The sequence below is a fragment of the Natrix helvetica genome (genome assembly GCF_964273705.1).
Source record: "Natrix helvetica genome assembly, chromosome: 13".
Lineage (NCBI taxonomy): Eukaryota > Metazoa > Chordata > Lepidosauria > Squamata > Natricidae > Natrix > Natrix helvetica.
Window position 1 is genome coordinate 8,483,534 of NC_138557.1, and position 23,531 is coordinate 8,507,064.

Sequence of the window (23,531 nt, forward strand, 5' to 3'; positions counted from 1 at the left end):
CTGCCCTGCCTGGCAGGAGTGTGTGTGTGTATGTGTGTGAGAGAGAGAGGGGAGACAGAGAGAAAGGGAGAGAGAGAGAAAGAGACAGAGGAAGAGAGACAGGGAAAGAGAGAGAAAGGGAGAGAGAGAAAGGGAGAGAGAGAAACAGGGAAAGAGAGAGAGAGAGAAAGGGAGAAAGAGAGAAAGAGACAGAGAGACAGAGGAAGAGAGACAGGGAAAAAGAAAGAGAGAGAGAAAGGGAGAGAGAGAGAGAGAGAGAGAAAGAGAGAAAGATAGAGGAAGAGCGACAGGGAAAGAGAGAGAGAGAGAAAGGGAGAGAGAGAAAAAGGGAAAGAGAGAGAGAGAGACAGAAAGACAGAGGAAGAGAGAGGGAAAGAAAGAGAGAAACAGAAAGAGACAGAAAGACAGAGGAAGAGAGACAGGGAAAGAAAGAGAGAGAGAGGGAGGGAGAGAGAGAGAGAAAGGGAGAGAGAGAAAAAGGGAAAGAGAGAGAGAGAGAGAGAGACAGAAAGAGACAGAAAGACAGAGGAAGAGAGACAGGGAAAGAAAGAGAGAGAGAGAAACAGAAAGGGACAGAAAGACAGAGGAAGAGAGACAGGGAAAGAAAGAGAGAGAGAGAGAGAGAAACAGAAAGAGACAGAAAGGTAGAGGAAGAGAGACAGGGAAAGAAAGAGAGAGAGAGGGAGAGAGAGAGAGAGAGACCTCCCCTTGTTAATAGTGCTGGGGCTTTTATTTTTTTTTATTTTTTATTTTTAAAAAACTTCTTTTGCAAACGTCAACATTCCTTCGAAAGTCTTCCATCTCTTGTCCCACTTCCGAAGGCACAAACAACATTTCTGTAAACTTCAAGGATCTGTTAAAAACCAAACAATTTAACTTTTAACGAAGCTGAGAACAAGAAAATGAAAATAATTTGCCAGAGGGGGGGAGGGGTGTTGGTCAGAAAGAGAGGGAATAACATGTCCATGCGTAACCCTCGACTCACGACGATACTGAAAAAAAAAGGTGATTTGCAATTGGTCCTCGCACTATTGACCGTTGCAGCATGGTCACGGGGAACATGGCAACCAGCATTGTGTAGCATCCCGGGGTCACGGGATTTCTCTTTGACACCTTCCCAGCTGGCTTCTACGAGCAGAGTACAAGCAGGGGCGGGGGAGATTCGCTTAATGACCGTGTGACGGGACAGACGTTGCGTTCAGAAGTTTGTGGTCACTCTATCCCTGGAAGCTTTCAAGAAGAGAAAGGACTGACACCTGTCAGATGAAAATGGCGTAGGATCTCCTGCTTGGGCAGGGGGGGGGGGTTGGACTAGATGACCTATAAGGTCCCTTCTGTTCTGTTCTATTCCGTTCGGTTATATTAGCTTTCCTTTTGAGGGTGTGGTTCACACCAGCTGTTATTTCTACCAGGGGATATTTTAATTTTGAAACCTCAAGGTCTAATCCCAGAAAGTCATCACGAAGTGCCAATGAGATGTAAAACACATGGTTCTCTCCCCCCCCCCCACAAATTAGACTTGTTTTTCTCCCGGATTGATGATGCTCATGTCCATGAAACTCTAACTAGATGCAGAGGAATTGAAAGCGAGCATCACTTGCTAATGTCTTTTTTTTTTTAAATTGGGGGGTAAAAATCACCTGTGATATTTTTCTGCCTCTGGGAGGTGTTAATAGCACCTAAGGGGGGAAAAAAATGTCAAATTCGCCTCTGCTCAAAGGACGAATGCTCAGAATGCTCGGGTGGGGAGAGGGGAGGGATTCCTAAGGTCATCCATCTCAACCCCCTGCAGGAATCCCAAATTAAAGCATCTCCAACAGATGCCATCGGTTTGAACACATTGGCGGAAGGTATCATGTCGGCTAAGGGATAAAAGGTTGGCCGCAAGGTCTCTTTGTTTGCTGCTACTAGTAACAGAACTGCGGTCCATAGTAAACACTACGCTGCTAAGTACGGTCCCATCTTTTTTCACTAATGCCCTTGGGGTGGGTGGGGGGGAATATCTTCAGGCTTTTGATCTGGAGGTCATGTTTTAGAACCTGAGTTCTGAGAAACGCAAACTTGGGGTTGGAGGGGAGACATGTCCACAGATGCACATAATAGAGGGTAAAGATAAAGGTTCCCCTCGCACATATGTGCCAGTCGTTCTTGACTCTAGGGGACGGGGCTCACCTCAGCTTCAAAGCCAAAGAGCCAGCGCTGTCCGAAGACGTCTCCGTGGTCATGTGGCCGGCATGACTAAACGTGGTCCCCTTTTGCAACCTTTTAAGAGGCCCAGTTCATAGGGAAGCCATATTCACTTAACAACCGTGTTACTAACTGAACAACTGCGGCGACTCGCTTAAGATCTGGGGCAAGGAAGGCCATAAAATGGGAGGCAAACATCGCTTAACAACTGTCTTGCTTAGCAACAGAAATTTGGGGCTCCATTGTGTTCATATGTCGAGCCGTGCTTGTATATGAAGTGTGGAAGCAAGAATGGAAAGAGATAGAGTGAAGAGGGGTGGCGTTGAAAGAGTATCCAGAAATCTCCTATAGACGTGCAAAAGAAATGGAAATAAATAAAAATATGAATGACACGATGCAGATGGTTATTTCGAAGGTCATCGTATCTGTAAAAGGGACGTGGTGGCTCAGTGGCTAAGACGCTGAGCTTATCGATCAGAAAGGTCGGCAGTTCGGCGGTTCGAATCCCTAGCTCCGCATAATGGAGTGAGCCTCCGTTCCTTCTCCCAGCTTCCGCCAATCTAGCAGTTCGAAAGCAGGTAAAAATGCAAGTAGAAAAATAGGAACCACCTTTGGTGGGAAGGGAACTGCGTTCCGTTCGGTGTTTAGTCCTGCCGGCCACATGACCACGGAGACAACTTCGGACAGCGCTGGCTCTTGGCATTAGAAACGGAAATGAGCACCACCCCCTAGAGTCAGGAACGACTAGCACATGTGTGCGAGGAGAACCTTTACCTTTATCTGTAAAAGGGATGGTTAGCTGTTTGGTCTTGTGTTCTGGGAGAAAGGAGATCAGATAGCTCTCAGAAAACCAATTTAACAGTAAGTCACAAATAATTGAATGCTAGATTTTCAGCTCCTTCTAGATCCAAGATTTTGGAGATTATCCAGAAGATTAACTAGCAGTCTTCCAATAGTTGAGGGGCTGACATAGAGAAGGGGCAGGGGGTAGGCTGTTTTCAACCTATTCTTCAAAGCCCCCGAGGGAAGGGACGTGAAGTAATGGGTGGGGGGAGAGAGAGAGAGGTCCAACCTAGAATTAAGGAGAAATCAATTGTTCAATTAATCGGTGGAACTCCTTGCCTCTGGAAGTTGTGGGTGCTTCATCACTGGAGGTTTTAAAGAAGAGACTGGACAGCCATTTGCCTGAAATGGCATAAGGCCATGATGGCACTTGGAGCCATGTCACCAGGTACGTGTGGCATTGCTCGTTCTTCTTCGGGGTCCCTGGCATGCATGTGCGCGCGAGGATCAGCTGACTTTCATGCATGCATCAGTGGCAGAAACTGGAAGAGCTGGTCTTCCATTTTCTGGTGTGAGCATGCGCGCTGGCCAGTTGATCGTCGGGCACGCCTGTGCGCCAGTAACCGAAACTAGCTGGCGCACGCTAACTTGCACGCGCTGAAAACCAGAAGTTCGTTTCCCAGCACCCACAAGCTCCCCGGGCAGCTGCTCTTCTGGGTTGCGTGCCAGACGAGTGCGCGTGCCATCACTGGCATAAGGGGTCCTGCAGGAGTAGGGGGCTTGGCCTCGTAGACCTCCAAGGTCCCTTCCAGCCCTATTGTTCTATTCTTTAATAAGATCTGATTTCATGACAAATAGGCACTATTTGTACCTGAAAGAACTTGACATGTCTGTGATCTTGATCTAAATGCGTGCCTTCAAGTCATTTGTTGACTTCTGGGGATGACTGGACAAGTCCCTGCAGTTTCCCTGGCTTGATTTTCCTATAAGTAGCTTGTCATTAGAGAGTTTTCTTCCCTAGGTTGAGGTAAGAGTGACCACGAATCACCCAGCTGGATTTGTGCCTAAGGCAGGACTAGAACTCAAGATTTTTTAAAGATCATAATCCAGCACCTTCATCTCTAGATGAGGTGCTCTAGAAGGAAGGAAGGAAGGAAGGAAGGAAGGAAGGAAGGAAGGAAGGAAGGAAGGAAGGAAGGAAGGGAGGGAGAGGGGGGAGGGAGAGGAAGGGAGAGAGAGAGAGAAAGAGAGAGATGGTGCTTTGGAAAATAAGTTGACCTCCTCTTCTTTGTGGCAGCCCCTCAAATACTGGAAAGAAAGAAGGTTTGGTTTACTGAAATTGAAACTCAACAACTTTTAGAAGTGTGGACTTCTATGCCCAGAATTCCCCAGCCAGTGAAGGCTGGGGAATTCTGGGAGCTGAAGTCCATACCACTTAAAGTCTCTTTCCAGTATTTGAGGGGCTGCCACAAAGAAGGGGGGTAAACTTGTTTTCCAAAGCACCATCTCTCTCCTCCTTCCTTCCTTCCTTCCTTCCTTCCTTCCTTCCTTCCTTCCTTCCTTCCTTCCTTCCTTCCTTCCTTCCCCCCTTTCTTTCTCTTAATAATTGCAAAAAGTAAGAACCTAGGCCATTCCACTTTCTGCAGTTCTTGCTCTCGTCCATTCACTTGCAAAATTACTGATAAAACACACCGAAAGCAAAAATCCAGATGTGGTCTTCAGATATGGCTGCATCAAGATTCACACAATCCCCTGTGAAATATCACAAAAACACAAGCTCAGTACAATGCTGTGTGTATTTTTTTCCTTCTGGTGTACATGATTTTTTTAAAAAAAAAAAACTGCACAAAAGCAAGTTCAATTTAATTCTAGGGGAAACTCCGCCACCAAGGCTGTCTTCTCCCTCCCTGCTAGTATTTTTTTTTCAATGCACAAATTACAAACTTGACTTGCAGAATTGCAGACAAATAAATAGAAATAACAGATGCATCAGCGTTCAGGAGAATGCGCAGGGACAGTTTTATCAACTTAAAAGAGTGTGAAACTGTGCTAGATTCTTAATGCATCCCATTGCAACTTTAGAAGTGAGACCAGGAATTCAGGATTTCCCAAAGTCAGGGGCAGAAATACGGATGAGATCCATTGAACAGGTGTCCCAAGCAAATCAACCTGGCTAACAGTCATCAGTCAAGACTTCAAATTCCTGGGATACAGTTTAAACCCCCCATTTCCTTTTTCCATTAATAGGAATTACAACAATTTGTTTCACCCAACACGAAAGAGGAAACAAAGCCAGATCGGGACACACATTTTCCAAGTGAACTCACTTTCACACGCAAGATTAGTAACAGCAGCCATTTGTAAGAACAGGTCAAAGGTTTTCCCGATATCCCTCCAACTTTGGCAAATTGACTTTCAAGAATGGGGGGGAAAAATTTCTTCTATTTTTAAAGTCTGTCTCGCTCACAATTTAGGGGGATTTTGTCCAGGCTTTTTAGCAACCTTTGTCACAGGGCAAATATGCAAAGCCACTTATCACTGGAGACAATTTTGATCACCCGGAATCTAAAACGTAGGCTATAAAGTCATCCCAGGCGGTCCTCAACTTACAACCGTTCGTTTAGTGATGGCTTGAAGTTACAAAAAGGGACTCGGGACCAGTTTTCACAGTTATGACCGTTGCAGTGTTTCCCCACGGTCGCGAGCCAGATGCTTGGCAACAGACTCATATTTATGACGGTTGCAGTGCCCCAGGGGGTGGGTGGGTGGGGGGTCACGTGATCCTCTTTCGCGACCTTCTGATACGCAAAATCCAAAGGGGAAGCCAGATTCACTTAACAACCGGGCTACTAACAGAAGAACTGCAGCGATGCACTTAAGGACTGCGGCCAGAAAGGTCGTACGATGGGGCAAAATTCACGTAACCAATGTCTCGCTTAGGGACAAAAATGTCGGGCTCAACTGTGGTTGTACGTTGAGGACAACCTGTATATATTTGATTGCGGTGTTAGTGAACCTTTTTTAGATCCCTACCCAAGACGATTTTCGCTACCATATTTCTCAGAGATCTTTAAAACACCATGGGGGCACTTTCTTCAAAGATAGAGTTTATTGCTAAAAATGTTTTGCTCAGTCACGGCTGATATGTACACCGATGTGTTGTCCAAAGAATATTCAAGTAAACATTTTCAATATCTCTAGCTTTCCCTCCCCGCCTTTCTATACACAAACATTAAAAATAAATAAAACTGTACACGAGAAAGTTCTTTTAACATCTCTACATTACTAAAGGTGTCCCCACCCCACCCCACCCCACCCCAAAAAACCACTCTTTCATAACAACATATACTTAAAAACAAAAACAAAAAATATCCTTATTCAATATACATTTAAAAAAACAAAACCAGAACCTTAGACAACTCTGAAAATTCGCCTGAAGATGGGTAACACGTCTAGAACAGACAACACATACGATCCGGAGTGCAGGAATCAGAAACCAGGGTATTTTAAAGGAGTGATAAGGATTGGGCATTATAAACCAGCATTTTGGGAAAATATCCTCTCTTTCTTATATGACAAAGGAAACTGCAGTTTCAAAATGGTTGAAAGCTTCAATATGTGGTCCTGCATTGTTATTTTCTTTTTATTAATAACAAGAATTTTTTAAGAAAAAATACACACAACAACAACAACAAAACCACAACAGGATTCCCTCCTCCTTTAAAACTCTCTCTATTTACAGCGGGCGGCAAGTCTAAATTTTGTTAGAACGCTATAATACGTATAAAAATAAACATCTCCATGTAGTGCTTAGCTTTCTTTCTCTCTCTTTTTTTTTTCCTTGTGGCCTGCACTGCAGCTCTTCTGGGGTTTCATTTCCCATTTTCAAATAAAATAAAATAATTAAAAAATAGAGAGAAGGGGGAGGGAGGGAGGGAGGGAAGCAGGAAGGGAGGGAAGGGGGAAAAAACAATAACAACAACAGTGCAAGTGGTAGGGGGGGAAGGGGACAGAGAAACGACGAAGCAAAGTGTCTTGCAAACACCGATTGGTGTCCATAGGTCTCTTTGTCAGGACTCTCTCAACGTTTGTTTGTTTTTTTCATTTCAACCCTCCAAGCTTCGCTGGGGGAGTGTTGGAGGATGATTGGCACCTGTCAAGTCCGTTCACCCAGGTGGCTTGAGTTCTTAGCCACCTTCTCCCGATGCTTCAGCCTGCTTTCTGGATGGAACCCGGGTGTACGATGGAGTGAAACCTCACGTCCTCCTCCTTTCCCCACATCTCAAAAGCATTTCCCGGAGGCTCTCGGGAGCTAAAGCCCCCCATCTCCATCACGCATGCTGTGTGATCCATCCAGGAGTGTGGGGGGGGGGGGCGTTCCACGTTTCCCCACTCCCCCACCCCAAGTCCTCCACCTTCCCTCTCTCCCCACATAATTAACAGGAGCATTTGCACTCTGAAATCACCGGATACTGAACGGGGATCCACGTGCAATATTTCTGTTTGGACCATCCTTGGCAGTACCATCTCAAGAAGGTCTTGGTGACTGATTTAATGGGTTTGCAGGACATGCCCTCCGGGAAGGAACAAGACCGTTCGGCCATGCAGTTCCCTTCCTTGATGTACCGAGGCCAAAAACGGCTGCCCAAGTCCTTCCAGGTATACATCACCGGACAGTAGGTGTAAGCCCAAAGCCACTGGAGGAATTTCCGCCGGGCTTTTTTACCTATCTTGACCTTGGTCCTATAGGGCGTCTCGGCCAGGTCCAGCTTTTTCAGCTCGCCGGGCAAAGCCCCCTGACCTTTGAACTTGTGCAGAGGTTCCAAGCTGGAGAGGTTGCCTTGAGCGGGAGCTGCCACCGCCATGAAGTTGGGGTCGAAGTGGCTGCCCAGCTTCTTGCGTAAAGTCCGGTCGTCCAAATCTTGCTCCTTGGGGTCATACTCAGGATCCGGGTGCTCGATAATATCCTTGATGGGCAGGTTGTCGCTCGGGGAAGGGCGTAGCCGAAGGTAAGGCTGGAAGGATCCCGGTTGAAGTAGCCACGCCAAAGAAGAGCAAACGAGGAGGGCTTGGGGGGCCTTCATGCTCTCGGTACCCCCACCCCGGGTGTGGGGAGGGGGGGGTGTCACTTGGAGACTGGTTTGCCCAGACCAGCCCAAGCAAGGAAGGCAGCCGGATGGTGGATACTGCTGCTGATGCTGGTGCTAAGATATAGCTTTTCTCTCTCTGTGTGTCTCTTCCGATTGTTCCCAAGCCTTGAGTGGGGCGGGGGGCGGGGGGGGGAGAGTTATTCTTCCGGAGACCCCTGTGCCAAGTCCAAGCGATGCATAAATAGGTTGAGACAAAATCCAGCAAGGCCCCTTGCTTTAAATAGCTCGCCCAGGGGTTAGGTGACAGATGCGATGGACGCCAGGTCTCTCTTACGCTGCTCCTCCCAGCGTGGAAAAAAGAAACGAGGGGTGCCAGAAACGAGGGGGGGGGGCCTGGGGAGAGGGGGGAGGGCAGGGCAGGAACCAATGGCCTTTGGGGGGGGGAGGCAGGGAGCAGTGGTCCCCCTTTTCCAGACCCCCCAAAGGGCAAGCGGTTTCTTTTTGCTCCTGGTTTTAAAAAGAAAAGCCCATCCACCCTCCTTTTTCTTCCTCCTCCTCCTCCTCTTCTTCTCTCTCTCTCTCTTCCCCCCTCCTCCTTTTTTTCTCTCTCTCTCTTCCCAAAAATTCACAGCGGTCCCGAGTCCATCCCCATGGTGACAGCTGGACTTAAACCCACGGCAACATGTCTAGACTGCATGGCAGAGTTTGGCGTGAGATGGGAGGCCCAGAATAAAACCTTCTTTTATAGATGGGGAAGCCGTGAAAAAAAAGGGGGGATAGTCTTGGCGGCAGCGAGGGAGGGGGGACGGGGGAAGGAGGAGGAGGAGGAGGAGGAGGGGGGTTAGTAAGGGTGCCTCAGGTCCCGAGAAACGCGTCCAGTTTTGGGAAGAATTAGGTGGAGGGGTCTTCCAACTTTTCAGGTGGGGGCGTCTGGGTCTTTCTTTCTTTCTTTCTTTCTTTCTTTCTTTCTTTCTTTCTTTCTTTCTTTCTTTCTTTCTTTCTTTCTTTCTTTCTTTCTTTCTTTCTTTCTTTCTTCCTCCTGTGCCCCCTTCTCTCCTTTCAGCTCCTCGAATAAGGACGGGCGCCGACTCCCCGGGAAGCCGACGCAAAGCGGGGCTCCATCGCGGAGCTTTCTCGGCTCAGCTGGCTCCGGGGGTTCAGCGCCCCGATTCCCTCCGTCGCGGGGCGCCGCTCAGCATCGCGGGCGCCCGCTTGCAAATCCAAGGAGGAGACACGAATCCTCCGGGCGCCGGCGGAGAAGCGCTTTTCCCCAAGATGCTGGGGTGGGGGCGGTGGCGGTGGAAGAGAAGGTCGGGTCTTCGGAGGGACCCCTCCTCACCCTGCCCGGATCGGGCGCAGGGGGGCTCAGGATCGGGCGCAGGAGGCTCAGGATCGCGGTGGGCGTCCTCCGGGGTCCCCGCTGCGGGTCTCGCGGGCTGGAGAAGAGCTGGAGGTAGAGGAGGAGGCGGCTGATGCGCTGCGGCGGCTGGCTGGCTGGGCTCAGATCGCGGCTGGCCGGCTGGCTGGCTGGCGTCTGCTTTCCCCGGGCGCGCTCCCTCGGCGGCGGCGGCGGCGGCGGTTCCTTCCCGCGCCTCGCTCCGCTTCTGCAGCCAGCGCGCGTCTGCCGCGCCGGGCTCGCCCGAAGCCCAAGTTAAATATCGCCCCCTCCGCGGCAGCCAAGTGTCAACGGAGCGGCCCTCCCCTCCCCTCCCCTCCCTGCCCTCCAGGGAAGCTGTGGGGCCGGCCGGGGACTGGGTCCTAGCGCCGCCCCTCCCCTCCGATCTCATGGAGGGGGGGGCTCTTTCTTTCCCCTCCCCCCTTTTGGCCACACGCACACATGCATGCACACGCGAGCGTCAGGACCCGCATCTTTTCAGAACCCGCTTTCTGCGGAGCAGCCTTGGGCTCCAAGGGTATTTTTTGGGGGGGGGGGGGAGAAGCGGCTGTTGCGTGAATGAAGAAAGCGAGTTCGGAAAAGATTGGGGGGGGGGGAGAATGAGTGAGCGAGCGGGAGAATGAGAAAAAGAGAATGAGAGAGAGAGAGAATGAGTGAGTGAGCGGGAGAATGAGAAAGAGCATGAGAGAATGAGAGAGAGAATGGGAGAATGAGAGAGAGAATGAGAGAGAGAGAGAATGAGAAAGAATGAGAGAGCAAATGAGAGCGCGAGAGAAAGAGAATGAGAGAGAGCGAATGAGAGAGCGAGAGAGAGAATGAGAAAGAGAATGAGAAAGAGAATGAGTGAGCGAGCTGCAGAATGAGAAAGAGAGAATGAGATAGAATGAGAGAGAGAATGAGCGAGCGACTGAGAGAATGAGGAAGAGAATGAGAGATAAGAGTGAGAATGAGAGAGCAAATTAGAGAGAATGAGAGAGAATGAGCGAGTGAGCCAGAGAATGAGAGAGAGAGAGAGAATGAGGGATAACGAACAAGAGAGAGAGAGAGAGAGAGAGAGACAGAGAGTGAGAGAGACGCCAGGGGAAGATGTGTGGGTGCCTCTGGGTTGCAAGCCGAGGGGCTTTGCAGGGAGGGGAGGGGGCGACACAGAGGAGAGCCACTTGCCCATCCTGGTTTCTTTAGAATAGGAAAGAAGAGAAAGCATGATTTTTGAAGTGTGGGGTGGGAAACGCTCTGTGCACATGTGGATGCGGGGTGGGTTTGAATGGGGCTGGGATTGATGCAGAAGGTAAAAGAGGAAGGAAAGATGCTGGCGTTGAGGGAGGGAAAGAGGCTAAGTCGTGTCTCAGGCACGTGTGAAGGGGCGATGCTCCCTTCCTTGGCCTTTCGGGTGGTGTCTGCAGGCCAACTCCCCCCGGATTTTCTCCCATCAAGTTGGAAAGAATGGCTCATTTCAAAAATCCCATTCCCACAATCACTAGAATCTCCCAAAGTGTGTGTGTGTGTGTGTGTGTGTGTGTGTGTGTAGCAGGGAACTGATGAGGTGAGAAAAATCCAAGGCACTCTAAACATGCTCTCAGACACTATTTACTCTCTTACTCTAGCAGCCAGAGGCTTCCACCTTAATCTCGATCCCACCACCTTCCACAAATTTGAGTGGGTGGGCAGCGCCACTCCAAGAGCCAACACAAGGGGGAAATACGCATCTCTCTCTGTGTCTGCTTCATTTCTATCCAGACCCAAAAATATTTATGGACTTACTATATCTTTGTGTCCCACCTCCCCTCCCTGAAGGCTCTCAGCAGCTAACAATCACAAATCTTGTAAAAGGAAACTCCTCCATAAAAACAAGAAACCCACTGAAAGCATCATAATAAACATCTCGGCAGCTCCACAAGAAAAAAACACTATCAGTGCCATATAAAGTGAAGCTACAAAAATCCACCGACAATCCAAACGACCGACTTTGCAACAACAAAGTTGAAACTGTTTCACATTTGATATGTGAATGCAGCAAAATCGCGCTATGTAAAAAAAATATGATTTATCTGTATCCAGAAAGTCACAGGAACATAAAGTGGGAAAAGTTACTGAAAATGAGAAGGTGAAGAGCTTGTAGGACATTTGAATACAGACGGATCGTCATTTGGGACACAACACGCCAGATATCACGGTTGTAGAGGGCCGAAAGGAACAATTTATTGACATCGCGGTACCAGGAAATGCCAGAGTTGAAGAAAAAGAACTGGAAAAAGTCACAAAATATTGCGACCTGGCCTTTGAAACTGCACGATTATGGATGAAACATGTAACAGTGATACCCATTGGCATTGGGGCACTTGGTACCATGTCCAAGAATTTTATAACATGCATCAAGAAATTGCAGCTTCCTGCAATAACACCAGCGGAACTGCAAAAAACTTCACTACTCAGAACATCATATATTTTAAGAAGGTACTTGGTTGATACCTAGAACGCAACCCCTATCAACCATTAGCACCAGCCAATGGTATTTGTGATGCATTTTTGAAAGTTCAGTTGACTGAATTTCATGTTTAATGAATAAAGTACTGTATATAATAATACCGAGTTACTAAGATCATTCACTGGAAATGGTGCCAGAAGTTTGGATTTGAGTACAGCAAAAACCACTGGGAACATCAGGTCGAGAAGGTTCTAGAGAATGAAAACGTCAAGATCTTGTGGGACTTCAAAATCCAGACTGACAGGCACTTGGCCCACAACACACCTGACATAACAATAGTTGAAAAGAAAAAAAGTTAGGTTCATTGATGTTGCAATAACTGGTGATGCGCGAATTGAAGATAAACAGCAAGAAAAAAATCACAAAGTACCGGGACTTGCAAATTGAAGTTGAGCGACTGTGGAAAAAGAAATCATGTGTTGTCCCGATTGTAATTGGAGCCCTTGGAGCAATATCTAAAGGGCTCCCTTGCTATTTGAAAATTCTAAATTTACCTGACTTGAACATTCTGTCTCTACAAAAAAACCACCCTACTTGGAACAGTTTATATCCTCCGACATTACCTTAACAGTTCCTAGGTCCTTGATTAGGATGCGAGCTGTTGAGCTACCAACCAGCCCCAAAGGCTGTGAATCTCACCGAAGGTTAACCATATAATAATAATAAAATTGAGTGTTGTCTCAATTGTAATTGGAGCCCTTGGAGCAATACCTAAAGGGCTCCCTCGCTATTTGAAAATTCTAAATTTACCTGACTTGAACATTCTGACTCTACAAAAAAACCACCTTACTTGGAACAACTTATATCCTCCGATGTTACCTTAACAGTTCCTAGGTCCTTGGTTAGGACTTGAGCTGTTGAGCTACCAACCAGCCCCAAAGGCTGTGAATCTCACCAAAGATTAAAATAATAATAATAATAATAATAATAATAATAATAATAATAATAATAATAATAATAATAATAACAACAACCACAACCACAACCACAACAACAAACAACTGTGCTACTCAGAACATCTTATATTTTAAGAAGGTACTTGGTTGAGCAAACCATATCAACCATTAGCACCAGTCACTGGTATTTGTAATGCATTTTTGAATGTTCAGCTGGCTGAGTTTCATGTTTAATGAATAAAGTATATAATAAAATAATAATAATAGGAGGAGGAGGAGGAGGAGGAGGAAGAAGAAGAAGGAGAAGAAGGAGAAGAAGAGGAAGGAGGAGAAGAAGAAGAGGAAGAGGGGGGAGGGGAAGGAGAAGGAGAAAAAGAGGAAGAGGAGGAAGAAGAAGGAGAAGAAGAAGAAGGAGGAAGAAGAAGAAGAAGAAGCAGCAGCAGCAGCAGCTGGGTACCTTCAGGATGGGTGACCACCAGTAAATCCCAAAACTCCCTAGAAGTGAGGAGGGAGGTGGGAACCTTAAAGATCTCAGTGGCAAAACGCTTCCTTATAGGATTGTCAAGAAAGCAACACAGCCTTCAGCTCAACCCGAGAGCTGCCTTTGCTTTTCAGCCATTTAAATTAGGATTTGACTTTACAATTGTTAGCACAGTCATCAGGGAGGGGGAGAAACTGTCAAGAGTTAGTCAGTTCTTGAGTTTCTGCATCTTCCGGGCTGTCTTTAGAGACTATCTAGAAATTAGTCACTTTTTCCCCCCCAGGAAATACAGGGTGCTAATGCCTGCAAACCCTCTTAATGGTGCAGCAATTCCTTACAAGGGTTCAGTGAGTGGCTGGATTCAAACAACCAGGAAACCTGACTTAACACGTCGAATACACACGTGTTTAGTCCAGATGGAAAGACCATGATCGTGGCAACAGGATTTTCATGCCAATGATTGAGGCCATCCAGATCAATCAATCAGAGAATAGAGCCGGGAGTGGGGGACCTTGGAGGTCTTCTAGTCAAACCCCCTGACCCTACACCATTTCACACAAGTGTCCAATATTTTCTTTAAAACATCCAGTGATGAAGTGCCCATGATTTCTGGAGGGAAGCTGTTCCACTGGTTAATTGTCCTCACTGTTAGGAAGTTTCTCCTTAATTCCAGGGTTGCTTCTCTCCTTGATTAATTTCCATCCCTTGTTTCTTCTCCTGCCTTCTTGTGCTTTGAAAAAAAAAGTTGCCCCCCCTTCTTTGTGGCAGCCCCTCAAATGCTGGAATATTGCTCTCATGTCACCCCTAGTCCTTCTTCTCTCTAGACTGGGCATACCCAGTCCCTGCAACTGTTCTTCGTGTGTTTTGGTCTCTAAGCCTTTCAATCATCTTACTTGCTCTTCTTTGCACTTTTTCCTTTACACACAAACACACACACACACACACTGTATCCTGTATTAGTGCCCTGTGTGTGACCTTCTCTTAAATAGGTTGAGACTGCAACCAGAAATGTCTCTTTTATAAACGGGCAGCTTCACTTATTTATCGTTCTGGTTTCCAAATAAACTTGAGGATCTTCCTCAGATCCATGAGAAGACAAAGGGTTAAAATGGAGAGGGGGGGAGAGGGAGGGAGGCTGCAATCCTGCACAAGTTATCAGTTTACCACTGGGCGCTGCTGCAGGCATTTGCTTGTGAAAGCAGAAGTGTGAAATCCTTCTGTGGGATTGTGAAAAGAATTCGCCCTACTGCCTAGCAAAGAACCCTTTGTCCCTCCCTTCCCTTTCTCTCGTCCCTCCTTCCTTCTTTCCCTTCCTTCTGTTCTTCTCTCCCTCCCTTTTCTCCCCTCCCTCCCTCCATCCTTCCTTCCTTCCCTTGCTTCTGTTCTTCTCTCCCTCCCTTTTCTCCCCTCCTTCCTTCCTTCCCTTGCTTCTGTTCTTCTCTCCCTTTTCTCCCCTCCTTCCTTCCTTCCCTTCCTTCTGTTCTTCTCTCCCTCCCCTTTCTTCCCTCCCTCTTTCCTTCCTTCCCTTCCTTCCTTCTGTTCTTCTCTCCCTCCCTTTCCTTCCTTCCTCCCTCCCTCCCCCTCCCTCCCTCATTCCTTCCCTTCCTTCTGTTCTTCTCTTCCTCCCTCCCTCCCTCCTCCCCTTCCTTCCTTCCCTTCCTTCCTTCTGTTCCTTATATTCTTTTCTCCCCTTTCTCCCTTTCCTTCCAAAATTTTTTTGTCTGCAGACTACTATCCACCTTCTGAAATCATCTTCACACGTGCACATTTTGAATCTCTTCAAGTTTGGAGCTGAGCCAAGGGATGCCTGATGAACGGATTTCTTTTGTGGGTGGCCAGTTCTTAAAAACCACTTCCCACACAGCCTGGCCTGGCACGATGCTTGGCATCTTTTCTGCAGGGGATGCTGGAAACCACTGGATTATTATTATTTTTTTTTAAAAAAAAAAGACTGTTTCAGGTGGAGTCAGTTTTAACGCAACCAATATTTTGATTGTTGACAATGGAGGACATCTAGAAAGTCCTTAGTCATCATTTGATGTCCTGCTTAGTAAGAAAGTCTTTTTTTTTCTTTCTTAGTCAGAAAGGTCGGCAGTTCAGCAGTTCGAATCCCTAGCGCCACGTAATGGAGTGAGCTCCCATTACTTGTCCCAGCTTCTGCCAACCTAGCAATTTGAAAGCAAGTAAAAAATGCAAGTAGTAAAATGGAGACCACCTTTGGTGGGAAAGTAACAGTGTTCCGTGCTCCTTCAGCGTTGAGTCATGCCGGCCACATGACCACAGAGACGTCTTCGGACAGCGCTGGCTCTTCGGCTTTGAAATGGAGATGAGCACCGCCCCCTAGAGTTGGGAACAACTAGTACTTATGTGTGAGGGGAACCTTTATCTTTACCTTAGTAAGCATGGCAGGCCTTAGGAAAAAAAAACCTTCTTTTTTTAAGAAGATACATCGTTCTTACAAAATGCCAGTTGCTTATTCCTGCCTCTTGCACAGCGCATGGAATCTACAAGACGTTCTCCTACATCAAAGAGAACATTGCTTTGAGGAAGTGGAAAGTTTCCACAGAACACCACTGATTGCAGAAAATACCCAAAATGATCAAAAGTCACTCAAAAAAAAAAGGGGGGGGAGGAGATGATGATTATCTTTGATTAATTTTGGTATTTGCCTGTTGGGAAAAGTATAAACAAAGGAAAGAGGGGAATAAGAAAACAATTTGGCACAGGGGCTACAAAACCAAACAGCATTTTTCACGTGGGTGTGTCATACACAGATTATACCCTTTTAATGATAAACTTAACATTTTGAAGGCAAATGTTGGAGTACCTGAGTTTTTCATATCCGGCTGAAGCCATTATTGTTTGTTTTTTAAATCCTCACTTATTTGGGGAGTAATTTTCCTCCTCTCTTCCAAGAAAAGAAATGAACTGAGCCATCTTCTCAAGAGTGAAAATCATCTTATTTTTTGGCCTCAATAAATCTTGGGAGAAGTTGCTTTCTCTTACCAAGTCTTGCATGTGATCGTGGGGTGGGCCTCCTTCAGAATCTGTATGATGGAAAGGAATATTTTGTTAATGGATGGTCAATGGATGGCCTATGTCATTAGCATTTAATACAGATTAGAATAGAACAGAACAGAACAGAATAATGGAATGAGAATAGAATAGAATAGAATAATGGAATGAGATTAGAATAGAATAGAATAATGGAATGAGAATAGAATAGAATAATGGAATGAGAATAGAATAGAATAGAATAAATAATGGAATGAGATTAGAATAGAATAGAATAATGGAATGAGATTAGAATAGAATAATGGAATGAGAATAGAATAGAATAATAGAATAGAATAATGGAATGAGAATAGAATAGAATAATAGAATAGAATAATGGAATGAGAATAGAATAGAATAGACTAATAGAATAGAATAATGGAATGAGAATAGAATAGAATAATATAATGGAATGAGAATAGAATAGAATAATATAATGGAATGAGAATAGAATAGAATAATGGAATGAGAATAGAATAGAATAGAATAATGGAATTAGAATAGAATAGAATAATATAATGGAATGAGAATAGAATAGAATAATATAATGGAATGAGAATAGAATGGAATAGGAAAGAATAGAATGGAATAGGAAAGAATAGAATAGAATAGAATAGAATAGAATAGAATAGAATAGAATAGAATAGAATAGCTGTAAGGGACCTTGGAGGTTTTCTAGTCCAACCTCCTGTTCAAGCAGGAGAACCTATACTATTTCAGATATGTGGCTGTCTTCTTAAAAACCGCCAGTGATGAAGCACCTACAACTTTCTGGTGGCAAGTTGTTCCACTGGTTAATTGTCCTCACTCTTAGGAAGTTCCTCCTTAATTCCAGGTTGCTTCTCTCCTTGATTCATTTCCATCCATTCTTTCTTCTCCTGCTCTCTGGTGCTTTGGAGAATAATTTGATGCCCCTCTTCTTTGTGGCAGCCCCTGAAATACTGGAACATTGTTATCATGTCACCCCTAACTCTTCTTTTCTTTAGACCAGCCCAACCCAAATCCTGCAGCCATTCTTTTTAGTCTCCAGGCCTGAAATGTGACTTCCCCCTCACCTAGAGAAGAAAGGACAGTGGATCACTTGCAAAGTGGATCTAGATTATTCAGGGATATTGTTTTTAATGATATAGGTCGTCCTCGGGTTATGACCATTTGTTCAGGAGCCCTTCAAAACAAAAGGAATGTTTCGTTAATGGGTGAAAAAGGGGCCTATTTTTTTAAGCGTCTAATACTGAATTGTGACATTTCCCCACAGCTGGAGAGTAAAGGCCAGCCAGTCAATTGCAAAGTTGATAAAAGCTCATTCAACCATGCCGTTTTTATAATATAGTCCTTGAGTTACGACCATTTGTTCAGTAAAGTTTCAAAGTTAGGATGGTGCTGAAGGAAGGGACCTGTGACTGGTCCTTGAGGATTGATGTGCCTTTATGATAAGCAGTTTGGGATAATGAAACAAAACGTTTGAGAAACTCTTACATTTCCACTGATTCATTATTCTCACTGTCAGGAAATTTCTCCTTAGTTTTAAGTTGCTTCTCTCCTTGATTAGTTTCCATCCGTTGCTTCTTGTCCTGCCTTCAGGTGCTTTGGAGAATAGCTTGACTCCCTCTTCTTTGGGGCAACCCCTGAGATAATAGAAGACTACTATCATGTCTCTCCTAGTCCTTCTTTTCATTAAACTAAAGGTAAAGGTTTCCCTTGCACATATGGGCTAATCGTTCCCGACTCTAGAGGATGGTGCTCATATCCGTTTCAAAGTTGAAGAGCCAGTGCTGTCCGAAGACGTCTCCGTGGTCATGTGGCTGGCATGACTCAACGCCAAAGGCGTACTGAGTGCTGTTATCTTCCTACCAAAGGTGGTTCCTATTTTTCTACTTGCATTTTTACATGCTTTCGAACTGTAGGTTGGCAGAAGTTGGGACAAGTAACGGGAGCTCACTCCGTTATGCAGTGCTAGGGATTCGAACCGCCGAACTGCCGATCTTTCTGATCGACAAGCTCAGTGTCTTAGCCACAATTCCTGCAACTGTTCTTCAAATGTTTTAGCCTCCAGTCCCTTAATCATCTCGGTTGTTCTTCTCTGCTCTTTTTCTGTCTTTCTAAAAGCACACGCAGGCAGAATTCTCCAGACATACAACCCACTCGTCCTTCTCTCCTTCTTCCTTAACTGTGTGCAGTTTTTTCCTAGGATGTCAATTCATGGAATCCCATTTTCTGGATGACTTCATCCTTCCAGGGGTAGCAACTAAACAAACAGAAAGCAGCAAACTGCCCCAAAGTTTGGAGGTCACTGGCCAAGCAGGAGCTGCAAGCAAAGTTTTCCTGCCCTTGGAGAAATGGAAATAAACACCACGGCCGAAGCCGTTCGCGATCAGCGGCTAGAGTCATTGCAGTAATGCGAGGTATCCGGTTTGCTTACTAAAGACTGATCCCTGATTTCCCCCCCATCTGTGACACTGGATTAAAGATGCAGAAGTTCCCTTCCGTGGATTCCCGAGGGATGGGCACAGCAGAGAGAAAAATGGAAAGGACAGATAATCATAAAACATACGACGAAGGGCTGCAGAAACTGGGCATGGCTAGTCTAGTGAAGAGAAGGACCAGGGGAGACAGGATAGCAGTCTTCCAATATTTGAGGGGCTGCCACAGAGAGGAAAGGGGTCAAGCTGTTCTCCAAAGCACCTGAAGGCCAGAGAAGGAATAATGGATGGAAACTGAACAAGGAGAGATTCAACCTGGAAATAAGGAGAAATTTTCTGAATGGAGAACAATCAACCCATGGAACAGAAGTTGCCTTCAGAAGTTGTGGGAGCTTCATCCCTGGAAGCTTTCAAGAAGAGACTGAACTGCCATCTGTCAGAAATGATGTAGGGTCTCCTGCTTGGGTGGAGGGTTGGAGTAGATGGTCTACAAGGTCCCTTCTAACTCGGTTAATCTGTTAATCATGATCTCATAGTAAGTATAGGTAGTTCTTGACTTACAGTCAACCTTTTAGGGACCACTCAAAGCTACAAGGGCACTGAAAAAAAGTGTCAGGTGTTTCCCTTTTTGTGACCTTCTGACAAACAAAGTCTGTGGGGAAGCCAGACTCAGTTAACAACGGTTACTAATTTAACAACTGCAGGGATTCATTTAACAACTCAGCAAGAAAGGTCACAAAATGGGGCAAATCTTACTTAAGGAATGTCTTGCTTAGCAAAGGAAAATTGATGGTGATAAGTCGAGGATTATCTGTACAAATTCCAGCCCAGAGAGTCCTTGATTTATGAGTATTTGTTTAGTGACCATTCAACGTTACAGAGGGACTGAAAAAAGTGACCTATACCGGGTCCTCAGACATGATCGTTGCATTTCCATAGTCACGTGATCAACACTTAGTTACCGGGGCAACCGGCTGTATTTACGATGATGTTAACCCACACAGAAAATGGCAGGGCTCCCAATTTCCAGGAAATTGTCATCATTTCATGGAAGAATGCTGCTAATTCTTAGTTCCAAATCTCAATAGTTTCCCATTGTGAGTATATTTCATGTTCCCTCTCCATTTTTCCATATCTTGGTTTAGGTTACCCTTAATTGTCTATAAATGGCAATCCTTACTCTTCAATGTTCACTGCAATTCCCTTCGTCTACTAGATAGAATAACAAGAGGTACACATCTCACTTTGCTCATCATTTTAGAAGTTCTATATATGTCCATGTTTTGTATATTTTAACCTATGCAATACAATACAATACAATACAATACAATACAATACAATAGCAAAGTTGGAAGGGACCTTGGAGGTCTTCTAGTCCAACCCCCTGCCTAGGCAGGAAACCCTACACCACTTCAGACAAATGGTTATCCAACATCTTCTTAAAGACTTCCAGTGTTGGGGCATTCACTACTTCTGGAGGCAACTTCTGTTCCACTGATTAATTGTTCTAACTGTCAGGAAATTTCTCCTTAGTTCTAAGTTGCTTCTCTCCTTGATTAGTTTCCACCCATTGCTTCTTGTTCCACCCTCAGGTGCTTTGGAGAATAGTTTGACTCCCTCTTCTTTGTGGCAGCCGCTGAGATATTGAAACACTGCTATCATGTCTCCCCTAGTCCTTCTTTCTATTAAACTAGACATACCCAGTTCCTGCAACCGTTCTTCATCTGTTTTAGCCTCCAGTCCCCTAATCCTCTTTGTTGCTCTTCTCTGCACTCTTTCTAGAGTCTCCGCATCTTTTCGACATGCTTAATTGTCCTTCCATTGTCATATTCAATCAATTAGCAACTCAGTTTAATTAGGAACTGCCGACCTTTCTGATCAACAAGCTCAGCGGTTTGGCCACTGAGCCACTGCGATCCCTCCGTTAACTTTTTCTGTTAATCTGTTAGTCTTTTTAAGAGATGTCAGGAATTGACCAAGGGGTGTCATAGCCTGATACGGTTTAAAAACCTCAAGAGGGCAATGTAAATACATCTACATAATAAAAAGGTAGGCTTTTAATTGGACTCTCGCAACCAGGATCTTGGCTTTTGAACCCCACTTTGAGGACGCGTCTGAATCGATCTCTTTCAGGGAATCTTCGAAACAATACTGTATGGGCTGCAGAAAAGAGACTCATTATGTTCACCCATGTCAAACGCAGAAACCTTGCCATGATTATGGGATCCTATGCAGGGGTGGGATTCAGCCGGTTCAGACATAGTTACGGCCAGTGGTTGGGCCCACCCCGCTGCCCTGGCACTCTCCCGTCCTATACAACTGCCGTGTTTTTGACCTAGCGTGCTTCTGCGCAAGGCTCACGCACGAGCGACGTTATCCCATCCTATACAATCGCTGTGTTTTGGATGCAGTGCTCATGCGCGTAAGACGGCCAGGCAAGTGAAGCGAGCGCCCGCTCGCATTTTCGATTCTGACCAAACCGGTTGTTAAATTATATGAAGCCCACTCTATGCCTTTCCAGGAGATGAGGCCGCAAAGCAACCTCTGAAACATCACCTAACAATGGTCCTGGATGGACAGGAGAAATCCGAGGTCATTTGCTGCCCCTCCGCCAAGGGAGCAAGACTCTGGGTCTCAGTCTTTCTATTCTCCCATCTACAAAATGGGAATAGTTGCCAAGTTGTCGGGGCGGGTGGAAAAGTTGGGGAAGCCTTTCTCCAAATGGCAGGAGGAGCTGGTCTGCTATGGGGACAGGTGCCCTTAGATGCCCCACCAAGGCAGACAGCTCTACCACCGTCTCCTCCTGCCGAAAGGGGAAACCGAAGAAATAAACCTGTCATCCGATGGTTATATCTGCCATGCTTTGAGTTAAGATGCTGCCGGAAGATGTCAACATGTGTGCCAAGGGAGGAGAGAGGGAGGGAGGGAGAACAAACCCGAGCTCCCCTCACCTCCTTAACCTCTGAATTGCTCCCCACTGACATCAACCCTGAAGAGATGCCAAGGATTAGATACACAGCTGCTTTTTTCTGACACCATTGAAGGGAAAAGAAGCATTTTCTCCCTGCCAGTCACTTCCTCCTGTAGGAAGTTAGCGCTCGCCCGTCTCCTAGGAAAATGAAATGTTTTAGGAAATATTAAAAGGGCAGAATGTTTTCCCCTAAAAGGAAGGCAGAAACTCAAGCCCCCATCTGCCCTTTGTCAATGGGCCATTAAGGCCTGGGCCAGTCTATTTTACATAACAAAGATCTACCTCCTTCAGGCAGAGACATAGTAGGAGTTGCCCAATGCCCTTTCATTACATCATCACCCAGCAAGAGTCAACCAAGCTTGGGACTCAGGACAGCCTACAGAGTTGCCCCTGCATGGCCCCATAGGTGTCTGACAACCAATCAGAATACAAGCTCAAATTCAAAAGCCCAGAGAGGGCATAAAAACCAGGCACTCTCTGCACCTCTTCCCTTTTTTTCTTGGCCCGAGATCTTCAAGGCATGGGATCTGGTCCACCATTAAAACCATCTTTCCAAGCAGCTGCCATGTTTCCAGTGTCTTTTCCTCCACTTGGAACTGAACCCAGAAGGAGATTTCTTCCAACACTTCCAATGGTCACCAGCTGGTGGTCCATGGACCACTGGTGGTGCGCAAGAAAATTTTGTTGGTCTGCAGAAAAATTATTTGCATTTTTTATATTGCACTAAATCAGGAGGTCCTCAAACTACGCCCCCTGGGATAGATACGTGCAATGAATGCTTGTGTTGCTGCAGAGAGTCTCCCCCTTTGGGGTCTTTTTGTGCAGGTCAGAGGGAGGCAGAAATTCCGACTTGGGGTCTGCTTCAGCCTCCTGGTGGGGGGCTTTGGGTGAAGGCTGGAGGGAAGCGCTGCTGGTGGCAAAGAGCCAGAGGTCCTCGTTCCAGTGGGATTGCATCATAACTTGGAACTGGCTGACCATCTTAGCCCGCTGAGCCTCCAGACGCCGCTACCTGGCCTTGCACTCCCGCAGGTCTTCCCTCTGCTTGGAAAGCCTATGCTGGTAGTCCTCACTGAGGTGCTTCCTCTGAGCCTCCTTCTTGGTCAGATCCAATTTGAACTGAGCTGTTTTGCCAACTCTTTCTCCTGGTGGCTGCTTAGCTCCAACAACTGATTCCTGTTGAGCCATCAGCTAAGGAGCCCGAGTGGGCAGGCAAGGAGTGGCTGGGAGGGGAGGGGCGAGTAGAGGCCGGCGAGGCGCCCCACCCTCAACATGAGTGACATCAAGTTGGCCATGCCCACCCAGTCACATGATCACCTAGCCACGCCCAGCCGGTCATTAGGCAGATCATATTAGTGATCCATGGCATTTAACATTATGAATGTAGTGGTTCCTGAGGTCCGAAAGGTTGGTGACCCCTGAGATAGAATGAGCTTGGGAAAAGTAGCTCCTAGGTATGTAGAAACCAGCCTCTGGCTTAGACGCTCAACCCGTCTAGCACTTGGCATCCTACAGTGGCCAACTGAACGCGTTTATGGTTATAGACTAGGCCTGGATTTCTAGAATGCCTTTCCCATGACTCTCTGGTTGAACCCCTCCTGTTTCAAGGAGGCAGGAAGCAGCCATCAAAGTAAGCACTACCGATCACCAAAGCCTCCATGAATCTGGTCAGGACCATCTGCGCAACATCCAACTGGCTGCCATATGACCACAACTGCCGGCAGGGAATTCCACACTTTTAACAACGCGCTAGGCACAAGCGGATTTCCTT

At 46.2% G+C, this 23,531-nt stretch overlaps 1 protein-coding gene across 1 annotated transcript; it reads right to left on the minus strand.

The window, feature by feature from the left end:
• Positions 1–5,858: 5,858 nt before the first annotated feature.
• LOC309398772 (noggin-2-like) lies at positions 5,859–9,666 on the minus strand. The gene has a single exon (XM_081965967.1). It carries the CDS (start codon positions 8,052–8,054, stop codon positions 7,407–7,409), a length of 648 nt encoding a protein of 215 aa, XP_081822093.1. The 5' UTR covers positions 8,055–9,666; the 3' UTR covers positions 5,859–7,406.
• Between the last annotated feature and the right edge of the window lie 13,865 nt (positions 9,667–23,531).